The sequence below is a fragment of the Carcharodon carcharias genome (assembly GCF_017639515.1).
Source record: "Carcharodon carcharias isolate sCarCar2 chromosome 27 unlocalized genomic scaffold, sCarCar2.pri SUPER_27_unloc_1, whole genome shotgun sequence".
In the NCBI taxonomy this organism is placed as follows: Eukaryota; Metazoa; Chordata; class Chondrichthyes; order Lamniformes; family Lamnidae; genus Carcharodon; species Carcharodon carcharias.
The window spans coordinates 8,464,333-8,485,362 of NW_024470624.1; the positions used below are offsets into that span (position 1 = coordinate 8,464,333).

General features: G+C 57.0%; 1 protein-coding gene across 1 annotated transcript; it reads right to left on the bottom strand.

The window, feature by feature from the left end:
• Nucleotides 1–726: 726 nt before the first annotated feature.
• On the bottom strand, nt 727–20,493 carry LOC121273634 (nuclear factor of activated T-cells, cytoplasmic 4-like). Its single transcript, XM_041180780.1, has 8 exons — nt 20,482–20,493; nt 19,888–20,087; nt 18,970–19,142; nt 16,534–16,674; nt 13,961–14,016; nt 7,075–7,201; nt 845–1,359; nt 727–756 (listed from the first exon to the last, which is right to left on the bottom strand). Exons 1-8 carry the CDS (start codon nt 20,491–20,493, stop codon nt 727–729), a joined length of 1,254 nt encoding a protein of 417 aa, XP_041036714.1.
• Nucleotides 20,494–21,030: the final 537 nt, after the last annotated feature.

Genomic DNA, 21,030 nt, shown 5'->3' on the forward strand with positions numbered 1-21,030 from the left:
GTAAAGCTTCCTCTACACTGTCCCCATCAAACACTCCCAGGACAGGTACAGCACGGGGTTAGTTACAGAGTAAAGCTCCCTCTACACTGTCCCCATCAAACACTCCCAGGACAGGTACAGCACGGGGTTAGTTACAGAGTAAAGCTCCCTCTACACTGTCCCCATCAAACACTCCCAGGACAGGTACAGCACGGGGTTAGTTACAGAGTAAAGCTCCCTCTACACTGTCCCCATCAAACACTCCCTGGACAGGTACAGCGCGCGGTGAGACTCCGCCCCCTGCCGCGGCCCCGCCCCCGGGTCACTTACCGTCATCCAAGGTGATGCCCTGGATGGAGATGGTCCTGAAGGGCAGCTCGCAATCTGGGACCTCCCGCTCCCTCTCAGCCGCCTCCGTCCCCCGTCGTGCGGGCCCCGCTCTCCCCTCGCCCGGCACTCGTTCGGGACTCGCCTCCGGAGGCGGTGGCGGCGCCGGCGACCCAGGGTAGGGGCGGCCCCCCGGGCTCCCCAGGCCCCCCGGGCTCCCCAGGCCCCCGCCGTAGGCGCAGGCGCAGGGCCCGTAAGCCGGGGACTCGGGCCCCGCCAGGAAGGCCGGCGGCGGGGACCGGGCCGGGCGCGAGGCGGCCCAGCCGGCCGAGGGTGCGTAGGAGCCGGACGGGCCCCGGCGCGCGTGCGGGGGCGGGGCTAAGAGCGGGGGCGTGACCACGGGCGAATGCCGGGGCGGGGTTAGGGCCAGGGGCGCGTGGGGGGGCGGGGCTAGGTTTGGGGGCGTGGCCAGGGGTAAGGGTGCGTGCGGGGGCTGGTGGGGGACTAGCGCTGGGGGCGTGGTCAGGGGCACGGTCACCGGCGCGTGCGGGGCTAAGACCGGGGGCGCGGCCAAAGGCACGGGCGAATACCGAGGCGGGGTTAGGGGCAGGTGCGTGGCCAGGGGCACGGGCACCAGCGCGTGCGGGGGCGAAGCGGCCCAGCAGGCGGGCGGCGAGTAGGAGGCGGACGGGCCCCGGGGCGGGGGCCCAGCGGACAGGCCGCGGTCGGCCTGGGTCAGGGGGCAGCTGCGGTGGCGCTGGGCCGGGGGGTGGCCTCCGCGGGCCGGCCGGGACAGAGGGGGCGGCGTCGGAGGCGGCGGCTCGCCGGCCTCGCCCCAGCCCAGGAGGCTGAGCAGGAAGTGGGGCGGAGGCGTTAGGGGCGAGGATAAGGGCCCGGCTTCGCCGTAGACCCGCCCCGGCCCCGGGCAGGCCGGGTCGGGGCGCGGGACGGGCGGGGAGGAAGAGGCGGGGCCCAGCGGGTACCGGGCCGGGGTCCTGAGCGGAGACGGGGAGCCCAGCACCAAACCCTCGTACGGCTCTTCCTTAATGAGAACTAGAGAGAAACAGCAATGGGCGATTAGACACCGGCACCCTCGCCCCGCCCCTTCTCCCCGCTCCTACACCTTCGCCCCGCCCCCTTCTCCCTCCCCCCCGCCCTTCTCCCTTCTCCCCGCTCCTACACCTACGCCCCGCCCCCTCCCCCCTCCCCCCTCCCCCTTCTCCCTCCCCCCTCCCCCTTCTCCCTCCCCCCGCCCCCGCCCCTTCTCCCTTCCCCCGCCCCCGCCCCTTCTCCCTTCCCCCTCGCCCCACCCCTTCTCCCTCGCCCCACCCTTCCCCCTTCCCCCTCACCCCACCCTTCCCCCTCGCCCCACCCCTTCTCCCTCGCCCCACCCTTCCCCCTTCCACCTCACCCCACCCCTTCTCCCTCCCCCCTCGCCCCTCCCCCTCCACGCGCTCCTCCCCTCGCACCTCGCCCCCAACCCCGGCCGCCGCCTGATCTTCAGTCTGCTTGATGTGCCTACGTGGGTCGTACTATCGCTGAGGGAGAGCCGCACTGTCGGAGGGTCAGTGCTGAGGGAGTGCCGCACTGTCGGAGGGTCAGTGCTGAGGGAGTGCCGCACTGTCGGAGGGTCAGTGCTGAGGGAGTGCCGCACTGTCGGAGGGTCAGTGCTGAGGGAGTGCCGCACTGTCGGAGGGTCAGTGCTGAGGGAGTGCCGCACTGTCGGAGGGTCAGTGCTGAGGGAGTGCCGCACTGTCGGAGGGTCAGTGCTGAGGGAGTGCCGCACTGTCGGAGGGTCAGTGCTGAGGGAGTGCCGCACTGTCGGAGGGTCAGTGCTGAGGGAGTGCCGCACTGTCGGAGGGTCAGTGCTGAGGGAGTGCCGCACTGTCGGAGGGTCAGTGCTGAGGGAGTGCCGCACTGTCGGAGGGTCAGTGCTGAGGGAGTGCCGCACTGTCGGAGGGTCAGTGCTGAGGGAGTGCCGCACTGTCGGAGGGTCAGTGCTGAGGGAGTGCCGCACTGTCGGAGGGTCAGTGCTGAGGGAGTGCCGCACTGTCGGAGGGTCAGTGCTGAGGGAGTGCCGCACTGTCGGAGGGTCAGTGCTGAGGGAGTGCCGCACTGTCGGAGGGTCAGTGCTGAGGGAGTGCCGCACTGTCGGAGGGTCAGTGCTGAGGGAGTGCCGCACTGTCGGAGGGTCAGTGCTGAGGGAGTGCCGCACTGTCGGAGGGTCAGTGCTGAGGGAGTGCCGCACTGTCGGAGGGTCAGTGCTGAGGGAGTGCCGCACTGTCGGAGGGTCAGTGCTGAGGGAGTGCCGCACTGTCGGAGGGTCAGTGCTGAGGGAGTGCCGCACTGTCGGAGGGTCAGTGCTGAGGGAGTGCCGCACTGTCGGAGGGTCAGTGCTGAGGGAGTGCCGCACTGTCGGAGGGTCAGTGCTGAGGGAGTGCCGCACTGTCGGAGGGTCAGTGCTGAGGGAGTGCCGCACTGTCGGAGGGTCAGTGCTGAGGGAGTGCCGCACTGTCGGAGGGTCAGTGCTGAGGGAGTGCCGCACTGTCGGAGGGTCAGTGCTGAGGGAGTGCCGCACTGTCGGAGGGTCAGTGCTGAGGGAGTGCCGCACTGTCGGAGGGTCAGTGCTGAGGGAGTGCCGCACTGTCGGAGGGTCAGTGCTGAGGGAGTGCCGCACTGTCGGAGGGTCAGTGCTGAGGGAGTGCCGCACTGTCGGAGGGTCAGTGCTGAGGGAGTGCCGCACTGTCGGAGGGTCAGTGCTGAGGGAGTGCCGCACTGTCGGAGGGTCAGTGCTGAGGGAGTGCCGCACTGTCGGAGGGTCAGTGCTGAGGGAGTGCCGCACTGTCGGAGGGTCAGTGCTGAGGGAGTGCCGCACTGTCGGAGGGTCAGTGCTGAGGGAGTGCCGCACTGTCGGAGGGTCAGTGCTGAGGGAGTGCCGCACTGTCGGAGGGTCAGTGCTGAGGGAGTGCCGCACTGTCGGAGGGTCAGTGCTGAGGGAGTGCCGCACTGTCGGAGGGTCAGTGCTGAGGGAGTGCCGCACTGTCGGAGGGTCAGTGCTGAGGGAGTGCCGCACTGTCGGAGGGTCAGTGCTGAGGGAGTGCCGCACTGTCGGAGGGTCAGTGCTGAGGGAGTGCCGCACTGTCGGAGGGTCAGTGCTGAGGGAGTGCCGCACTGTCGGAGGGTCAGTGCTGAGGGAGTGCCGCACTGTCGGAGGGTCAGTGCTGAGGGAGTGCCGCACTGTCGGAGGGTCAGTGCTGAGGGAGTGCCGCACTGTCGGAGGGTCAGTGCTGAGGGAGTGCCGCACTGTCGGAGGGTCAGTGCTGAGGGAGTGCCGCACTGTCGGAGGGTCAGTGCTGAGGGAGTGCCGCACTGTCGGAGGGTCAGTGCTGAGGGAGTGCCGCACTGTCGGAGGGTCAGTGCTGAGGGAGTGCCGCACTGTCGGAGGGTCAGTGCTGAGGGAGTGCCGCACTGTCGGAGGGTCAGTGCTGAGGGAGTGCCGCACTGTCGGAGGGTCAGTGCTGAGGGAGTGCCGCACTGTCGGAGGGTCAGTGCTGAGGGAGTGCCGCACTGTCGGAGGGTCAGTGCTGAGGGAGTGCCGCACTGTCGGAGGGTCAGTGCTGAGGGAGTGCCGCACTGTCGGAGGGTCAGTGCTGAGGGAGTGCCGCACTGTCGGAGGGTCAGTGCTGAGGGAGTGCCGCACTGTCGGAGGGTCAGTGCTGAGGGAGTGCCGCACTGTCGGAGGGTCAGTGCTGAGGGAGTGCCGCACTGTCGGAGGGTCAGTGCTGAGGGAGTGCCGCACTGTCGGAGGGTCAGTGCTGAGGGAGTGCCGCACTGTCGGAGGGTCAGTGCTGAGGGAGTGCCGCACTGTCGGAGGGTCAGTGCTGAGGGAGTGCCGCACTGTCGGAGGGTCAGTGCTGAGGGAGTGCCGCACTGTCGGAGGGTCAGTGCTGAGGGAGTGCCGCACTGTCGGAGGGTCAGTGCTGAGGGAGTGCCGCACTGTCGGAGGGTCAGTGCTGAGGGAGTGCCGCACTGTCGGAGGGTCAGTGCTGAGGGAGTGCCGCACTGTCGGAGGGTCAGTGCTGAGGGAGTGCCGCACTGTCGGAGGGTCAGTGCTGAGGGAGTGCCGCACTGTCGGAGGGTCAGTGCTGAGGGAGTGCCGCACTGTCGGAGGGTCAGTGCTGAGGGAGTGCCGCACTGTCGGAGGGTCAGTGCTGAGGGAGTGCCGCACTGTCGGAGGGTCAGTGCTGAGGGAGTGCCGCACTGTCGGAGGGTCAGTGCTGAGGGAGTGCCGCACTGTCGGAGGGTCAGTGCTGAGGGAGTGCCGCACTGTCGGAGGGTCAGTGCTGAGGGAGTGCCGCACTGTCGGAGGGTCAGTGCTGAGGGAGTGCCGCACTGTCGGAGGGTCAGTGCTGAGGGAGTGCCGCACTGTCGGAGGGTCAGTGCTGAGGGAGTGCCGCACTGTCGGAGGGTCAGTGCTGAGGGAGTGCCGCACTGTCGGAGGGTCAGTGCTGAGGGAGTGCCGCACTGTCGGAGGGTCAGTGCTGAGGGAGTGCCGCACTGTCGGAGGGTCAGTGCTGAGGGAGTGCCGCACTGTCGGAGGGTCAGTGCTGAGGGAGTGCCGCACTGTCGGAGGGTCAGTGCTGAGGGAGTGCCGCACTGTCGGAGGGTCAGTGCTGAGGGAGTGCCGCACTGTCGGAGGGTCAGTGCTGAGGGAGTGCCGCACTGTCGGAGGGTCAGTGCTGAGGGAGTGCCGCACTGTCGGAGGGTCAGTGCTGAGGGAGTGCCGCACTGTCGGAGGGTCAGTGCTGAGGGAGTGCCGCACTGTCGGAGGGTCAGTGCTGAGGGAGTGCCGCACTGTCGGAGGGTCAGTGCTGAGGGAGTGCCGCACTGTCGGAGGGTCAGTGCTGAGGGAGTGCCGCACTGTCGGAGGGTCAGTACTGAGGGAGTGCCGCACTGTCATAGGGTCAGTACTGAGGGCGTGCCGCAGTGTCAGAGGATCAGTACTGAGGGCGTGCCGCACTGTCAGAGGATCAGTACTGAGGGCGTGCCGCACTGTCAGAGGATCAGTACTGAGGGCGTGCCGCACTGTCAGAGGATCAGTACTGAGGGCGTGCCGCACTGTCAGAGGATCAGTACTGAGGGCATGCCGCACTGTCAGAGGATCAGTACTGAGGGCGTGCTGCATTTTCGGAGGGTCAGTACTAAGCGAGCACCACGCTGTCGGACTTGATGTATTTTGGATGCGACATTAACCGATGGGAACATCTGCCCCTCAGTGCGACGTTAATGATACCACAGCCACTATGGAGGCCAATATTTGCCTCTCAAGCAACAGAATCCACCACCTTCAAGAATCAAGCATCACCCCCATCCACCACCTTCAACATTCACCCCCATCCACCACCTTCAACATTCACTCCCTCCGCCACCTTCAACATTCACTCCCTCCGCCACCTTCAACATTCACTCCCTCCGCCACCTTCAACATTCACTCCCTCCGCCACCTTCAACATTCACTCCCTCCGCCACCTTCAACATTCACTCCTCCGCCACCTTCAACATTCACTCCCTCCGCCACCTTCAACATTCACTCCCTCCGCCACCTTCAACATTCACTCCCTCCGCCACCTTCAACATTCACTCCTCCGCCACCTTCAACATTCACTCCCTCCGCCACCTTCATCATTCACTCCCTCCGCCACCTTCAACATTCACTCCCTCCGCCACCTTCAACATTCACTCCCTCCGCCACCTTCAACATTCACTCCCTCCGCCACCTTCAACATTCACTCCCTCCGCCACCTTCAACATTCACTCCCTCCGCCACCTTCCACATTCACTCCCTCCGCCACCTTCCACATTCACTCCCTCCGCCACCTTCCACATTCACTCCCTCCGCCACCTTCCACATTCACTCCCTCCGCCACCTTCCACATTCACTCCCTCCGCCACCTTCCACATTCACTCCCTCCGCCACCTTCCACATTCACTCCCTCCGCCACCTTCCACATTCACTCCCTCCGCCACCTTCCACATTCACTCCCTCCGCCACCTTCCACATTCACTCCCTCCGCCACCTTCCACATTCACTCCCTCCGCCACCTTCCACATTCACTCCCTCCGCCACCTTCCACATTCACTCCCTCCACCTCCAACATTCACTCCCTCCACCACCTTCAACATTCACTCCCCCCACCACCGACGCACAGTAGCAGCAGTGTGTGTACCATCTACAAGATGCACCACAGCAACTCACTGAGGTTCCTTCGACAGCACCTTCCAAACCCACGACCGCTACTGTCTAGAAGGACGAGGGCAGCAGACGCACGGGGAACATACCCTGGAAGTTCCCCTCCGAGCCGCACTCGCCATCCCGACTTGGGAATGTATCGGCCGTTCCTTCACAGTTGCCAGGTGAAAATCCCAGGAAGTCCCTCTCTAACAGCACGGTGGGTGTACCTACACCACAGGGGCTGCAGCGGCTCAAGAAGGCGGCTCACCCACCACCTTTTCAAGGGGCAATTAGAGGGATGGGGCAATAAATGCTGGGCCCGGCCCAGCGACGCCCACATCCAAAGGGCGGTGACTGAAATGAACAGATGACCTGGGCGTTCCCAGTCGACTGTCGCTGGGGCCTTGCTGTGTCTGCGAGTGAAGGATTAGCCGCACTCAGTCCGACGGCGGGCAACCTGCTAGTGGAGAAGGCGTCAAGGTGACGTAGACCCGGTACCGCGTGACCCGCAATCGGGAGAAGAGCGTGGCACTCACCGGGCAGGTACTGGAAGGACTGGCAAGGACTCCTCTTCCTCTTCCCATTGCAGACCAGGAAGAGCACCGGGACGGCGCTGGTGAGGCTCTGATTGCGATAGGGGGGCACCTCAGCCAGGATCAGAGACTGCAAGACAGGGGAGGGGAGAGTGAGGCAAGCAAGAGAGAGAGGTCAATGTCAGGGAGGCCACACAAAGAACACGGAGAGATAGAGAGAGAGGCCGGAATCTAATCGAGGGGTTTGGGTGGTTTATATATAGAATAACAGATACCCGGGAGTGAGTTACAGACTGGAATCTAATTGAGGGGTTCGGGTGGTTTATATATAGAATAACAGGTACCCACGAGTGAGTTACAGACTGGAATCTAATCGAGGGGTTCGGGTGGTTTATTTATGGAATAACAGATACTGTGGAGTGAGTTACAGACTGGAATATAATAGAGGGGTTCGGGTGGTTTATATATAGAATAACAGATACCCGGGAGTGATTTAAAGACTAGAATCTAATAGAGGGGTTCGGGGGGGCTTATATATAGAATAACAGATACTGGGAGTGAGTTACAGACTGAAATCTAATTGAGGGGTTCGGGTGGTTTATATATAGAATAACTGATGCCCAGGAGTGAGTTACAGGCCGGAATCTAATCGAGGGGTTTGGGTGGTTTATATATTGAGTAACAGATACCCGGGAGTGAGTTACAGACTGGAATCTAATCGAGGGGTTCGGGTGGTTTATACATAGAATAACAGATACCCGGGAGTGAGTTACAGGCTGGAATCTAATTGAGAGGTTCGGGTGGTTTATTTATGGAAGAACAGATACTCTGGAGTGAGTTACAGACTGGAATCTAATCGAGGGGTTCAGGTGGTTTATATATAGAATAACAGATACTGTGGAGTGAGTTACAGACTGGAATCTAATCGATGGTTTCGGGTGGTTTATATATAGAATAATAGATACCAGGGAGTGATTTAAAGACTAGAATCTAATAGAGGGGTTCGGGTGGTTTATATATAGAATAACAGATACCCGGGAGTGATTTAAAGACTAGAATCTAATAGAGGGGTTCGGGTGGCTTATATATAGAATAACAGATACTGGGAGTGAGTTACAGACTGAAATCTAATTGAGGGGTTTGGGTGGTTTATAGAATAACAGATGCCCAGGAGTGAGTTACAGGCCGGAATCTAATCGAGGGGTTTGGGTGGTTTATATATTGAGTAACAGATACCCGGGAGTGAGTTACAGACTGGAATCTAATTGAGAGATTCGGGTGGTTTATATATAGAATAACAGTTACCCGAGAGTGAGTTACAGGCCGGAATCTAATAGAGGGGTTCAGGTGGTTTATACATAGAATAACAGATACCCGGGAGTGAGTTACAGACTGGAATCTAATCGAGGGGTTCGGGTGGGTTATATATAGAATAACAGATACCCGGGAGTGAGTTACAGACTGGAATCTAATAGAGGGGTTCGGGTGGTTTATATATAGAATAACAGATACCCGGGAGTGAGTTGCAGACAGGAATCTAATCGAGGGGTTCGGGTGGTTTATATATAGAATAACAGATACCCGGGAGTGAGTTACAGACTGGAATCTAATCGAGGGGTCCAGGTGGTTTATATATAGAATAACAGATACCTGGGAGTGAGTTACAGACTGGAATCTAATCGAGGGGTTCGTGTGGTTTATATATTGAGAAACAGATACCCGGGAGGGAGTTACAGGCTGGAATCTAATCGAGGGGTTCGGGTGGTTTATATATAGAATAACAGATACCCGGGAGTGAGTTACAGGCTGGAATCTAATTGAGCGGGTCGGGTGGTTTATATATAGAATAACAGATACCCGGGAGTGAGTTACAGACAGGAATCTAATCGAGGGGTTTGGGTGGTTTATGTATAGAATAACAGATGCCCGGGAGTGAGTTACAGACAGGAATCTAATCGAGGGGTTCGGGTGGTTTATATATAGAATAACAGATACCCGGGAGTGAGTTACAGTCTGGAATCTAATCGGGGGGGTCGGGTGGTTTATATATAGAATAACTGATACCCGGGAGTGAGTTACAGACTGGAATCTAATCGAGGGGTTTGAGTGGTTTATATATAGAGAAACAGATAACCGGGAGTGAGTTACAGACTGTAATCTAATCGAGGTGTTCGGGTGGTTTATATATAGAATAACAGATACCCGGGAGTGAGTTACAGGCTTTAATCTAATCGAGGGGTTCAGGTGGTTCATATATGGAATAACAGATACCTGTGAGTGAGTTACAGACTGGAATATAATAGAGGGGTTCGGGTGGCTTATATATAGAATAACAGATATTGGGAGTGAGTTACAGACTGAAATCTAATTGAGGGGTTTGGGTGGTTTATATATAGAATAACAGATGCCCAGGAGTGAGTTACAGGCCGGAATCTAATTGAGGGATTCGGGTGGTTTATATATAGAATAACAGTTACCCGGGAGTGAGTTACAGACTGGAATCTAATTGAGAGATTCGGGTGGTTTATATATTGAGTAACAGATACCCGGGAGTGAGTTACAGGCTGGAACCTAATTGACGGGTTCGGTTGGTTTATATATAGAATAACAGATACCTGGGAGTGAGTTACAGGCTGGAATCTAATTGAGGGATTCGGGTGGTTTATATATAGAATAACATACCTGGGAGTGAGTTACAGACTGGAATCTAATCGAGGGGTTTGAGTGGTTTATATATAGAGTAACAGATACCCGGGAGTGAGTTACAGACTGGAATCTAATTGAGAGGTTCGGGTGGTTTATTTATGGAATAACACATAGTCTGGAGTGAGTTACAGACTGGAATCTAATCGATGCGTTCGGGTAGTTTATATATAGAATAATAGATACCCGGGAGTGATTTAAAGACTAGAATCTAATAGAGGGGTTCGGGTGGTTTATATATAGAATAACAGATACCCAGGAGTGATTTAAAGACTCGAATCTAATAGAGGGGTTCGGGTGGCTTATATATAGAATAACAGATACTGGGAGTGAGTTACAGACTAAAATCAAATTGAAGGGTTTGGGTGGTTTATATATAGAATAACAGATGCCCAGGAGTGAGTTACAGGCCGGAATCTAATCGAGGGGTTTGGGTGGTTTATATATTGAGTAACAGATACCCGGGAGTGAGTTACAGACTGGAATCTAATCAAGGAGTTTGGGTGGTTTATATATAGAGTAACATATAGCCGGGAATGAGTTACAGACTGGAATCTAATTGAGGGGTTCGGGTGCTTTATATATAGAATAACAGATACCCGGGAGGGAGTTACAGACTGGAATCTAATAGAGGGGTTTGGGTGGTTTATATATAGAAGAACAGATACCCGGGAGTGAGTTACAGGCTGGAATCTAATTGAGGGATTCGGGTGGTTTATATATAGAATAACTGATACCCGGGAGTGACTTACAGACTGGAATCTAATCGAGGGGTCCGGGTGGTTTATATATTGAGTAACAGATACCCGGGAGTGAGTTACAGACTGGAATCTAATCGAGGGGTCCGGGTGGTTTATATATAGAATAACAGATACGCGGGAGTGAGTTACAGACTGGAATCTAATCGAGGGGTTCGTGCGGTTCATATATTGAGAAACAGATACCCGTGAGGGAGTTACAGACTGGAATCTAATCGAGGGGATCGGGTGGTTTATATATAGAATAACAGATACCCGGGAGTGAGTTACAGGCTGGAATCTAATTGAGCTGGTCGGGTGGTTTATATATAGAATAACAGATGCCCGGGTGTGAGTTACAGACAGGAATCTAATCGAGGGGTTCGGGTGGTTTATATATAGAATAACAGATACCCGGGAGTGAGTTACAGTCTGGAATCTAATCGGGGGGTTCGGGTGGTTTATATATAGAATAACTGATACCCGGGAGTGAGTTACAATCTGGAATCTAATCGAGGGGTTCGGGTGGTTTATATATAGAATAACAGGTACCCGCGAGTGAGTTACAGACTGGAATCTAATCGAGGGGTTTGGGTGGTTTATATATAGAATAACAGGTACCCGGGAGTGAGTTACAGACTGGAATCTAATCGAGGGGTTCAGGTGGTTTATATATAGAATAATAGATACCCGGGAGTGAGTTACAGTCTGGAATCTAATCGAGGGGTTCGGGTCGTTTATATATAGAATAACAGATACCCGGGAGCGAGTTACAGACTGGAATCTAATCGAGGGGTTTGAGTGGTTTATATATAGAGTAACAGATACCCGGGAGTGAGTTACAGACTGGAATATAATCGAGGGGTTCGGGTGGTTTATATATTGAGTAACAGATACCCGGGAGTGAGTTACAGACTGGAATCTAATCGAGGGGTCCGAGTGGTTTATATATTGAGTAACAGATACCCGGGAGTGAGTTACAGACTGGAATCTAATCGGGGGGTTCGGGTGGTTTATATATAGAATAACTGATACCCGGGAGTGAGTTACAGTCTGGAATCTAATCGAGGGGTTCGGGTGCTTTATATATAGAATAACAGGTACCCGCGAGTGAGTTACAGACTGGAATCTAATCGAGTGGTTTGGGTGGTTTATATATAGAATAATAGATACCCGGGAGTGAGTTACAGACTGGAATCTAATCGAGGGGTTCGGGTCGTTTATATATAGAATAACAGATACCCGGGAGCGAGTTACAGACTGGAATCTAATCGAGGGGCTCGGGTGGTTTATATATGGAATAACAGATACCCGGGAGTGAGTTACAAACTGGAATCTAATTGAGTGGTTCGGGTGGTTTATATATAGAATAACAGAGACTCGGGAGTGAGTTACAGGCTGGAATCTAATCGAGGGGTTCGGGTGGTTTATATATAGAATAACAGGTACCCGGGAGTGAGTTACAGACTGGAATCTAATCGAGGGGTTCAGGTGGTTTATATATAGAATAATAGATACCCGGAAGTGAGTTACAGACTGGAATCTAATCGAGGGGTTAATGTGGTCTATATATAGAATAACAGATACACGGGACTGAGTTACAGACTCGAATCTAATCACGGGGTTTGGGTGGTTTATATATTGAATAACAGATACCCGAGAGTGAGTTACAGGCTGGAATCTAATCAAGGGGCTCGGGTGGTTTATATATAGAATAACAGATACCCGGGAGTGAGTTACAGACTGGAATCTAATCGTGGGGTTTGGGTGGTTTATATATAGAATAACAGATACCCGGGAGTGAGTTACAGGCTGGAATCTAATCGAGGGGTTCGGGTGGTTTATATATAGAATAACAGATACCCGGGAGTGAGTTACAGACTGGAATCTAATCGAGGGGTTTGAGTGGTTTATATATAGAATAACAGATACCCGGGAGTGAGTTACAGGCTGAAATCTAATCAAGGGGCTCGGGTGGTTTATATATAGAATAATAGATACCCGGGAGTGACTTACAGACTGGAATCTAATCGTGGGGTTTGGGTGGTTTATATATAGAATAACAGATACCCGGGAGTGAGTTACAGACTGGAATATAATCGTGGGGTTTGGGTGGTTTATATATAGAATAACAGATACCCGGGAGTGAGTTACAGACTGTAATCTAATCGAGGGGTTCGGGTGGTTTATATATAGAATAACAGATACCTGTGAGTGAGTTACAGACTGGAATCTAATTGAGGCGTTTGGGTGGTTTATATATAGAATAACAGATACCCGGGAGTGAGTTACAGACTGGAATCTAATCGAGGGGTTCATGAGGTTTATATATAGAATAACAGATACACGGGACTGAGTTACAGGCTGGAATCTAATCAAGGGGCTCGGGTGGTTTAAATATAGAATAACAGATACCCGGGAGTGAGTTACAAACTGGAATCTAATCGTGGGGTTTGGGTGGTTTATATATATAGAATAACAGATACCCGGGAGTGAGTTACAGGCTGGAATCTAATCAAGGGGCTCGGGTGGTTTATATATAGAATAACAGATACCCGGGAGTGAGTTACAGACTGGAATATAATCGCGGGGTTTGGGTGGTTTATATATAGAATAACAGAGACTCGGGAGTGAGTTACAGGCTGGAATCTAATCGAGGGGTTCGGGTGGTTTATATATAGAATAACAGAGACTCGGTAGTGAGTTACAGACTGGAATCTAATCGAGGGGCTTGGGTAGTTTATATATAGAATAACAGAGACTCGGTAGTGAGTTACAGACTGGAATCTAATCGAGGGGCTCGGGTGGTTTATATACAGAATAACAGATACCCGGGAGTGAGTTACAGACTGGAATCTAATCGTGGGGTTTGGTGGTTTATATATAGAATAACAGATACCCGGGAGTGAGTTACAGACTGGAATCTAATCGAGGGGTTCGGGTGGTTTATATATAGAATAACAGATACCCGGGAGTGAGTTACAGGCTGGAATCTAATCGAGGGGTTCGGGTGGTTTATATATAGAGTAACAGATACCCAGGAGTGAGTTACAGGCTGGAATCTAATCGAGGGGTTCGGGTGGTTTATATATAGAATAACAGATACCCGGGAGTGAGTTACAGGCTGGAATCTAATCGAGGGGTTCGGGTGGTTTATATATAGAATAACAGAAACCCGGCAGTGAGTTATGGACTGGAATTTTGTGGGTTGGGGGATGTGTTCGAACGCTGGGCTTCCCCATTCTGTGGTCGAACGCAGCCTCGGGCAACCCGCCGATGAAGGCCATATTCTCACACGCGAGTGGGTGGGGGTGCTGGGAGCTCGGCCTGGCAAGCTGGCGTCTTGCCGCCTCGTGCCGCGTCGACCTCGGCGGGTGCGCTGCCTGGCTCTGCGCAGGAGTGCCCCCCCCGCGCCCAGGCCCTGGCGGACGTGCTGCTCTGCCTCTCACCTCTGTGCTCTTCGCCCTGTTGACCTTAGCCTCCACCTCCCACTGCGGCCGTCCTTCTGTGAGGAGGAAAGAAAGAGGGAGCTGAGCGACGCTGGAGCAGTGCGTTCCCTGTGCCGTCTCTCCCCCCATACCGCTCTCCACCCCATTCGCTCCTCCCCACCGGTCTCGCCCCTCCCCCCCACCCTGTGCTTGCTGACCTACGCCGGCTCCCAGTCCGGCAACACCTTGATTTTAAAACCCTCGCCCTTGTTTAAAAATCCCTCCATGGCCTCACATTCTGCACCCCACTCCTCCACCTCCCTCGCATTCCCCCACAATCCCCTCCCTCCCCTCCCCTCCCTATCTCCGGAATCTCCTCCAGCCCCCACGGCCTTCCGATTTCCCTGCACTCCTCCAATTCCGGCCCCTCGATCACCACCTCCCCCACCGATCTGAATCGCTCCACCATTGGCGGCCGTGCCTTCAGCTGCCTGGGGCCCCGAGCTCTGGAATTCCCCCCTTCCTAAACCTCTCCGTCTCTCTCGACCTCGCTCTCCTCCTGTGAGACACCCCTTACAACCGGCCTCCTTGACCCATCCTGTGTCTACCTGTCCTCATATCTCATTACGTGGTGTCTGATGACTGCCCTTGTGAATAGTCCTGGGCCATGTCCAAAATGCGACAAGACCTGGACAATATCCAGGCTTGGGGCTGACAAGTGGCAAGTAACATTCGTGCCACACAAGTGTCAGGCAATGACCCATCTCCAACAAGAGAGAATCTAACCATCACCCCTTGACGATCAATGGGCATTACCATCACTGAATCCCCCCCACTATCAATATCCTGGGGGTTGCCATTGACCAGAAACTGAACCAGGCCAGCCAATTAAATACTGTGGCTACAAGAGCAGGTCAGAGGCTGGGAATCCTGCGGAGAGTCACTCACCTCCTGACTGCCCCCAAAACCTGTCCACCATCTACAAGGCACAAGTCAGGAGTGTGATGGGACACTCCCCCCGCCCCCCCCACTTGCCTGGATGAGTGCGGCTCCCACAACACTCGAAGCTCGACACCGTCCAGGACAAAGCAGCCCCCGCTCGTTCGGCACCCCATCCACCAACATTCACTCCCCCCACCACCGACTCACAGTGGCAGCAGCGTGTGTACCATCTACAAGATGCACTGCAGCAACTCACCGAGGTTCCTTCGACAGCACCTTCCAAACCCACGACCTCTACCGTCTAGAAGGACGAGGGCAGCAGACACACGGGGAACACCCCCACCTGGAAGTTCCCCTCCGAGCCGCACTCGCCATCCCGACTTGGGAATATATCGGCCGTTCCTTCACTGTCGCCGGGTCAAAATCCTGGGAACTCTCTCCCTAACAGCACAGTGGGTGTACCTACACCACAGGGACTGCAGCGGCTCAAGAAGGCGGCTCACCCACCACCACCTCAAGGGGGCAACTAGGGATGGGTAACAAACACTGGGCCCGGCCCAGCGACGCCCACAAACTAATTTTTTAAAACTGAGTGCGAACCAGGACTGTATATTGGCAATGTTAACAGGAATGACTAGTCTTGGCTTCTACATACTGAGGGGGGGGGGGGGGGGGGAGGCTGAGGGAGGGTGGAGTGAGGGAGGGAGGGGAGGGGAGGGTGGAGTGAGGGAGGGAGGGGAGGGTGGAGTGAGGGAGGGAGGGGAGGGTGGAGTGAGGGAGGGAGGGGAGGGTGGAGTGAGGGAGGGTGGAATGAGGGAGGGAGGGGAGGGTGAGGGAGGGGATGGCTGCGGGAGGGTGGAGTGAGGGAGGGAGGGGAGGGTGGAGTGAGGGAGGGGAGGGTGGAGTGATGGTGGAGTGAGGGAGGGAGGGGAGGGTGGAGTGAGGGGGAGGCTGAGGGACAGGAGGCTGAGGGAGGGGGAGGCTGAGGGGGGTGAGTGAGGGAGGATGGGGCTGAGGGAGGGGAGAGTGAGGGAGGAGGGGATTGAGGGAGGGGAGCGTGAGTGAGGGAGGAGGTGGGGGGGGGGACTGAGGGAGGCCATGCCGATGGAAGGGAGGCGAAGGAGAGGTTGAGAGAGGAGGGGAGAGTGAGGGAGGGGAGGCAGAGGGAGGAGAGAGGGAAGGAGCAGCGACTGAGGGAGGGGAGGCAGAGGGAGGAGAGAGGGAAGGAGCAGCGACTGAGGGAGGGGAGGCAGAGGGAGGAGAGAGGGAAGGAGCAGCGACTGAGGGAGGGGAGGCAGTGGGAGGAGAGAGGGAAGGAGCAGAGACTGAGGGAGGGGAGGCAGAGGGAGGAGAGAGGGAAGGAGCAGAGACTGAGGGAGGGGAGGCAGAGGGAGGAGAGAGGGAAGGAGCAGCGACTGAGGGAGGGGAGGCAGAGGGAACGGGAGGCTGAGGGACCAGGGCGAGCGTGTGGGAGGAGGAGGAGCGGAGGAGGAGGAGGAGGAGCAGCGGAGGAGGAGGAGGAGGAGCAGCGGAGGAGGAGGAGGAGGAGCAGGAGGAAGGGTCCCACTGCCCCGAGGCCCCAGGCGAGGTGGAGCCGGGCCCCCGGAGGGAGGGAGGGAGGGAGGGTGGGCAGTGTGACCCGCGGCCGTTACCTGGACCTTTCTCGATGAAAATGACCTTGGACTCCGGAAGGAAATTGCAGCCGGTGAGAAGCAGCTCCTCTCCCCCAGTGACCGGGCACGAGGTGACACTGTAACTCTCCACCTGAGGCAGCTCGTGGGCAGAGCGCTGGGCTGTGGGAGGAAGGCCAGAGAGAGAAGAGAGAGTGAGGCAGGCACACACACACTTAACACGGTGGGGGGGGGGGAGAACGGGGACCAGCTTCGGGAGCTCAGAGCCAAATCCCGGTCAAGTGGGCAGACAGGTGGCAAGCGCAGGTTAACGCGGGGAGACGCGAGACGGGAGGGGAGCTTTGGCCGAGGCGCCCTGGACAGGGGGGGTTTGAGGGGGGTGGGGGTGGGGGGGGGGGGGGGGGGGGGAGGGGGGAAGGGGAAACATTCCCGTTGGCCGAAGGATCCGGACCGAGAGGGGCACAGGTTGGCAGCGAGTGAGCGGAGTCCGTTGGACGTCCGGCCGGAGTCTTGAGGGCCTTCCTCCACCGCACGACTTGCTGGAAGGGGCCTGGCGGTGGGGGGTGGGGGGTGGTGGGGGGGGGGGGGGGAGGCGGAGGAGGGTCTCCGAGAGGCTGCGGAGGAGGTTCCCGGGGACGAGTGACTTCAGTCGGGTGGAGGGACGGGAGATACCGGGGCTGACCTCCTTGGAGCGGGGACAGTCGAAGGGGGAATCGAATAGAGGCGTCGGGAGCGTTTCCGGCGGCTGAATGAGGGGGTGGGGAGGAGGGGGGGGGGGGCAAGTGTTCACAGTGGCAGTGATCGTCGGGGGATGGGGGGGGGGCCGTGGTGGGTGGGGGGAGGAGATGCAGGATTTGGGCGGGGTGGGGTCAGGGGCAGTGAATGCAGGTCGAAGGCAATTGGCTTAAGAGGCAGAGATGACGCGAGAAGGAAAGACAGGCCTGCATTGACGTAGCGCCTCGCACACCCACAGCACGACTCAGGGCGCTTCCTGAGGCACCGGTCGCTGCCGCGCTCAGGCGGCGGCCGATTTGCGCACAGCAAGCTCCCACGAGCTGCCGCCGCCAAGTTAACGCCCAGGCCGCTCCATTCGCCGCGCGGGAGCCGACGGAGGTGTCGATATCGGGGCACAAGTCGATCAGCTCGCTCTTCGAAATGGCCGCCTGAGGGCTGGGGGCGGTGGGGTCGAGGGCGGTGGGATTGGTGGGGGTAATGTCTTGTCAGGAGGATGGCACCTCGTGGCAGTGCGGCACTCCCTCAGTGCCGGCCCCTCGGAGTGAGGGAGCGACGCCGTGGAAAGCGCTGCCTGAGTGGGCGGTGGAAGCGGCTGTGGTGCTGGCTCTCGGGAGGGGGCCGGTGGGGGTGAGGGGCGTGGCGCTGGATTAATAGATGGAAAAGAGAATTTGGAGGGATGAGGGGAAGGAGTGGGAGGGCAGCGAGAGCAACTGGGTAGCTCTTCCAAAGCATGGCAGGCCAAATCTTGTTTCTATTCTTGCACAGGGATGTGGGCGTTGCTGGGCTGGGCCCGGCATTTATTACCCGTCCCTAATTGCCCCCTTGAGAAGGCGGTGGGTGAGCCGCTGCAACCCCTGAGGTGTAGGTACACCCACCACGCTGTTAGGGAGGGAGTTCTCAGGATTTTGACCCGGCCACAGTGAAGGAACGGCCGATATATTTCCAAGTCGGGATGGCGAGTGCGGCTCGGAGGGGGAACTTCCAGGTGGGGGTGTTCACCCCGTGTGTCTGCTGCCCTCGTCCTTCTAGATGGTAGAGGTCGTGGGTTTGGAAGGTGCTGTCGAAGGAGCCTCGGTGAGTTGCTGCAGTGCATCTTGTAGATGGTACACACACTGCTGCCACTGTGCGTCGGTGGTGGAGGGAGTGAATGTTGGTGGATGGGGTGCAGATCGAGCGGGGGCTGCTTTGTCCTGGACGGTGTCGAGATTCTCGAGTGTTGTGGGAGCCGCCCTCATCCAGGCAAGTGGGGGCGGTGTCCCATCACACTCCTGACTTGTGCCTTGTAGATGGTGGACAGGTTGTGGGGGGAGTCAGGAGGTGAGTGACTCTCCGCAGGATTCCCAGCCTCTGACCTGCTCTTGTAGCCACAGTGTTTATATGGCTGGTCCGGTTCAGTTTCTGGTCAATGGTAACCCCCAGGATGTTGATAGTTGGGGGATTCAGCGATGGTAATGCCATTGAATGTCAAGGGGCGATGGTTAGATTCTCTCTTGTTGGAGATGGTCATTGCCTGGCACTTGTGTGGCACGAATGTTATTTTATGCACAGGGCTTCTCTCCGTGAGGCACGGAGTCTGAAACGTGACCTTTCAACCTCAGGGCCAGGGGGTCAGAACCACAGCCAGGCCAAGAGAACAAGGCCCTCCTGACTCTCTGTCTATGGGCTGCGATCCAGGGGTTGTGGGGTCAATGTCGGCCCGGGAAGCGGGGGGACGACACTTACAGCACTCGATGGGGACGGACGAGGTCTGCAGTGAGGCCACCTTGCCGTTGGGCTGAGGAATGTGAACGCGGAAGACCAGCTTCACTCTAGTGTTCTTCCTCCCGATGTCCGTTTCACCTTTCCGCAACTCGATGTCGGAGTTCCGAAGCTTCAATATTCCGGCACAGTCGATGCTGCGGGAAAAGCACGGAAATTTCACGGGGAGAGTGACACACAGACCCCACCCCCATCAAACACTCCCAGGGCAGGTACAGCACGGGGTTAGATACAGAGTAAAGCTCCCTCTACACTGTCCCCATCAAACATTCCCAGGACAGGGACAGCACAGGTTTAGATAGAGAGTAAATCTCCCTCTACACTGTCCCCCATCAAACACCCCAGGACAGGTACAGCACGAGGTTAGATACAGAGTAAAGCTCCTTCTACACTGTCCCCATCAAACACTCCCAGGACAGGTACAGCACGGGGTTACATACAGAGTAAAGCTGCCTCTGCACTGTCCCCATCAAACACTCCCAGGACAGGTACAGCACGGGGTTAGATACAGAGTAAAGCTCCCTCTACACTGTCCTCATCAAACACTCCCAGGACAGGTACAGCACGGGGTTAGATACAGAGTAAAGCTCCCCCTACACTGTCCACATCAAACAATCCCAGGATAGGTACAGCAAGGGGTTAGATACAGAGTAAAGCTCCCTCTACACTGTCCCCATCAAACACTCCCAGGACAGGTACAGCACGGGGTTAGATACAGAGTAAAGCTCCCTCTACACTGTCCCCATCAAACACTCCCAGGACAGGTACAGCACGGGGTTAGATACAGAGTAAAGCTCTCTCTACACCATCCCCATCAAACACTCCCAGGACAGGTACAGCACGGGGGTGAGAGAGGCCAAGAGACGCTGTTGGAGACTTTACTTTGCCGTCATGTTGTTCTCGGGCAGTAGCGACACCTCCAGGACTTTGGTAGTACCGACGACGGCCTCCTGGCTGGAGGTGGCCACCATCTTGCCGGTGATGCGGTGGACCTGGTAGAAGGCGTGGGGTCGGAGGTTGCGATCGTCGGCCGTCCCGATGAACATCTGGAGCGTCAGAGGCTTCTCCGCGTAGCCCAGGAGCTGCCGGGGGAAGGAAGGTCGGATTTACAGCGGCGCCGAGAAAGGGTTAGAAACCCCCCTCCGATCCCTCCCACCTCCACATCCCCATCCCCGCTTTTTGACACCCCCCCCACCCCGAGTTGCCCAGGGTGAAAGGCCGAGAGTCCGCCCCCGTCCACCGCACCCCCCAACCCGCTCACGTGCCGTCTGAAGAGGAAGAAAGTGCAGGGTTACCGGTGGGTGGGGGGAAAACGGCACCAGGTGGGCCGCTCGTATAGAGGGCCAGTGATGGCAGGATGGGCCGAATGGCCCGGGGTTTCCAGAGCCCTGGTTGGGCCACGCCGGGAGCGGTTCCAAGCACCGCACCTCAGGAAGGATAGGCCGGCCTCAGAGGGAGGGAGGGAGGGTGGTGTACATTTAGCGGCATTGACAACCAGACCAGGAGATCGCACCCAAGAGGGTTGTGGTCCCTGAGATTGAGAGGAGTTCGGGCTGACTGGACCAGCATGATCAAACGAATGGGGTGGATCGAGAGCGAGCAAGCGAGAGAGAGGGAGGGAGAGAGGGAGAGCGAGATAGAGAGAGAGAGAGAGGGAGAAAGAGCGAGAGATAGAGAGAAGAGAGAGAGAGCGAGAGAGAGCGGGAGTGAGACAGCAGGAGAGCAAGAGAGAGAGCGAGACAGAGAGAGAGCGAGACAGGGAGAAAGAGAGAGAGCGAGACAGAGGGAGAAAGAGAGAGAGCGAGACAGAGGGAGAAAGAGAGAGAGAGCGAGACAGAGGGAGAAAGAGAGAGAGAGCGAGACAGAGGGAGAAAGAGCGAGACAGAGGGAGAAAGAGAGAGAGAGCGAGAGAGCGAGACAGAGGGAGAAAGAGAGAGAGAGCGAGACAGAGGAAGAAAGAGAGAGAGCGAGACAGGGAGAAAGAGAGAGAGAGCGAGACAGAGGGAGAAAGAGAGAGCGAGACAG

Bases quoted from the DNA above. Each gene is read 5' to 3' on its own strand.
- LOC121273634 (XM_041180780.1), bottom strand. The intron at 14,017-16,533 runs GTAACGGCCGCG...TCCTCCTCACAG, and splicing joins TTTCATCGAGAAAGGTCCAG to AAGGACGGCCGCAGTGGGAG. The intron at 1,360-7,074 runs GTGAGTGCCACG...GTTTCTCTCTAG, and splicing joins GTCCTTCCAGTACCTGCCCG to TTCTCATTAAGGAAGAGCCG.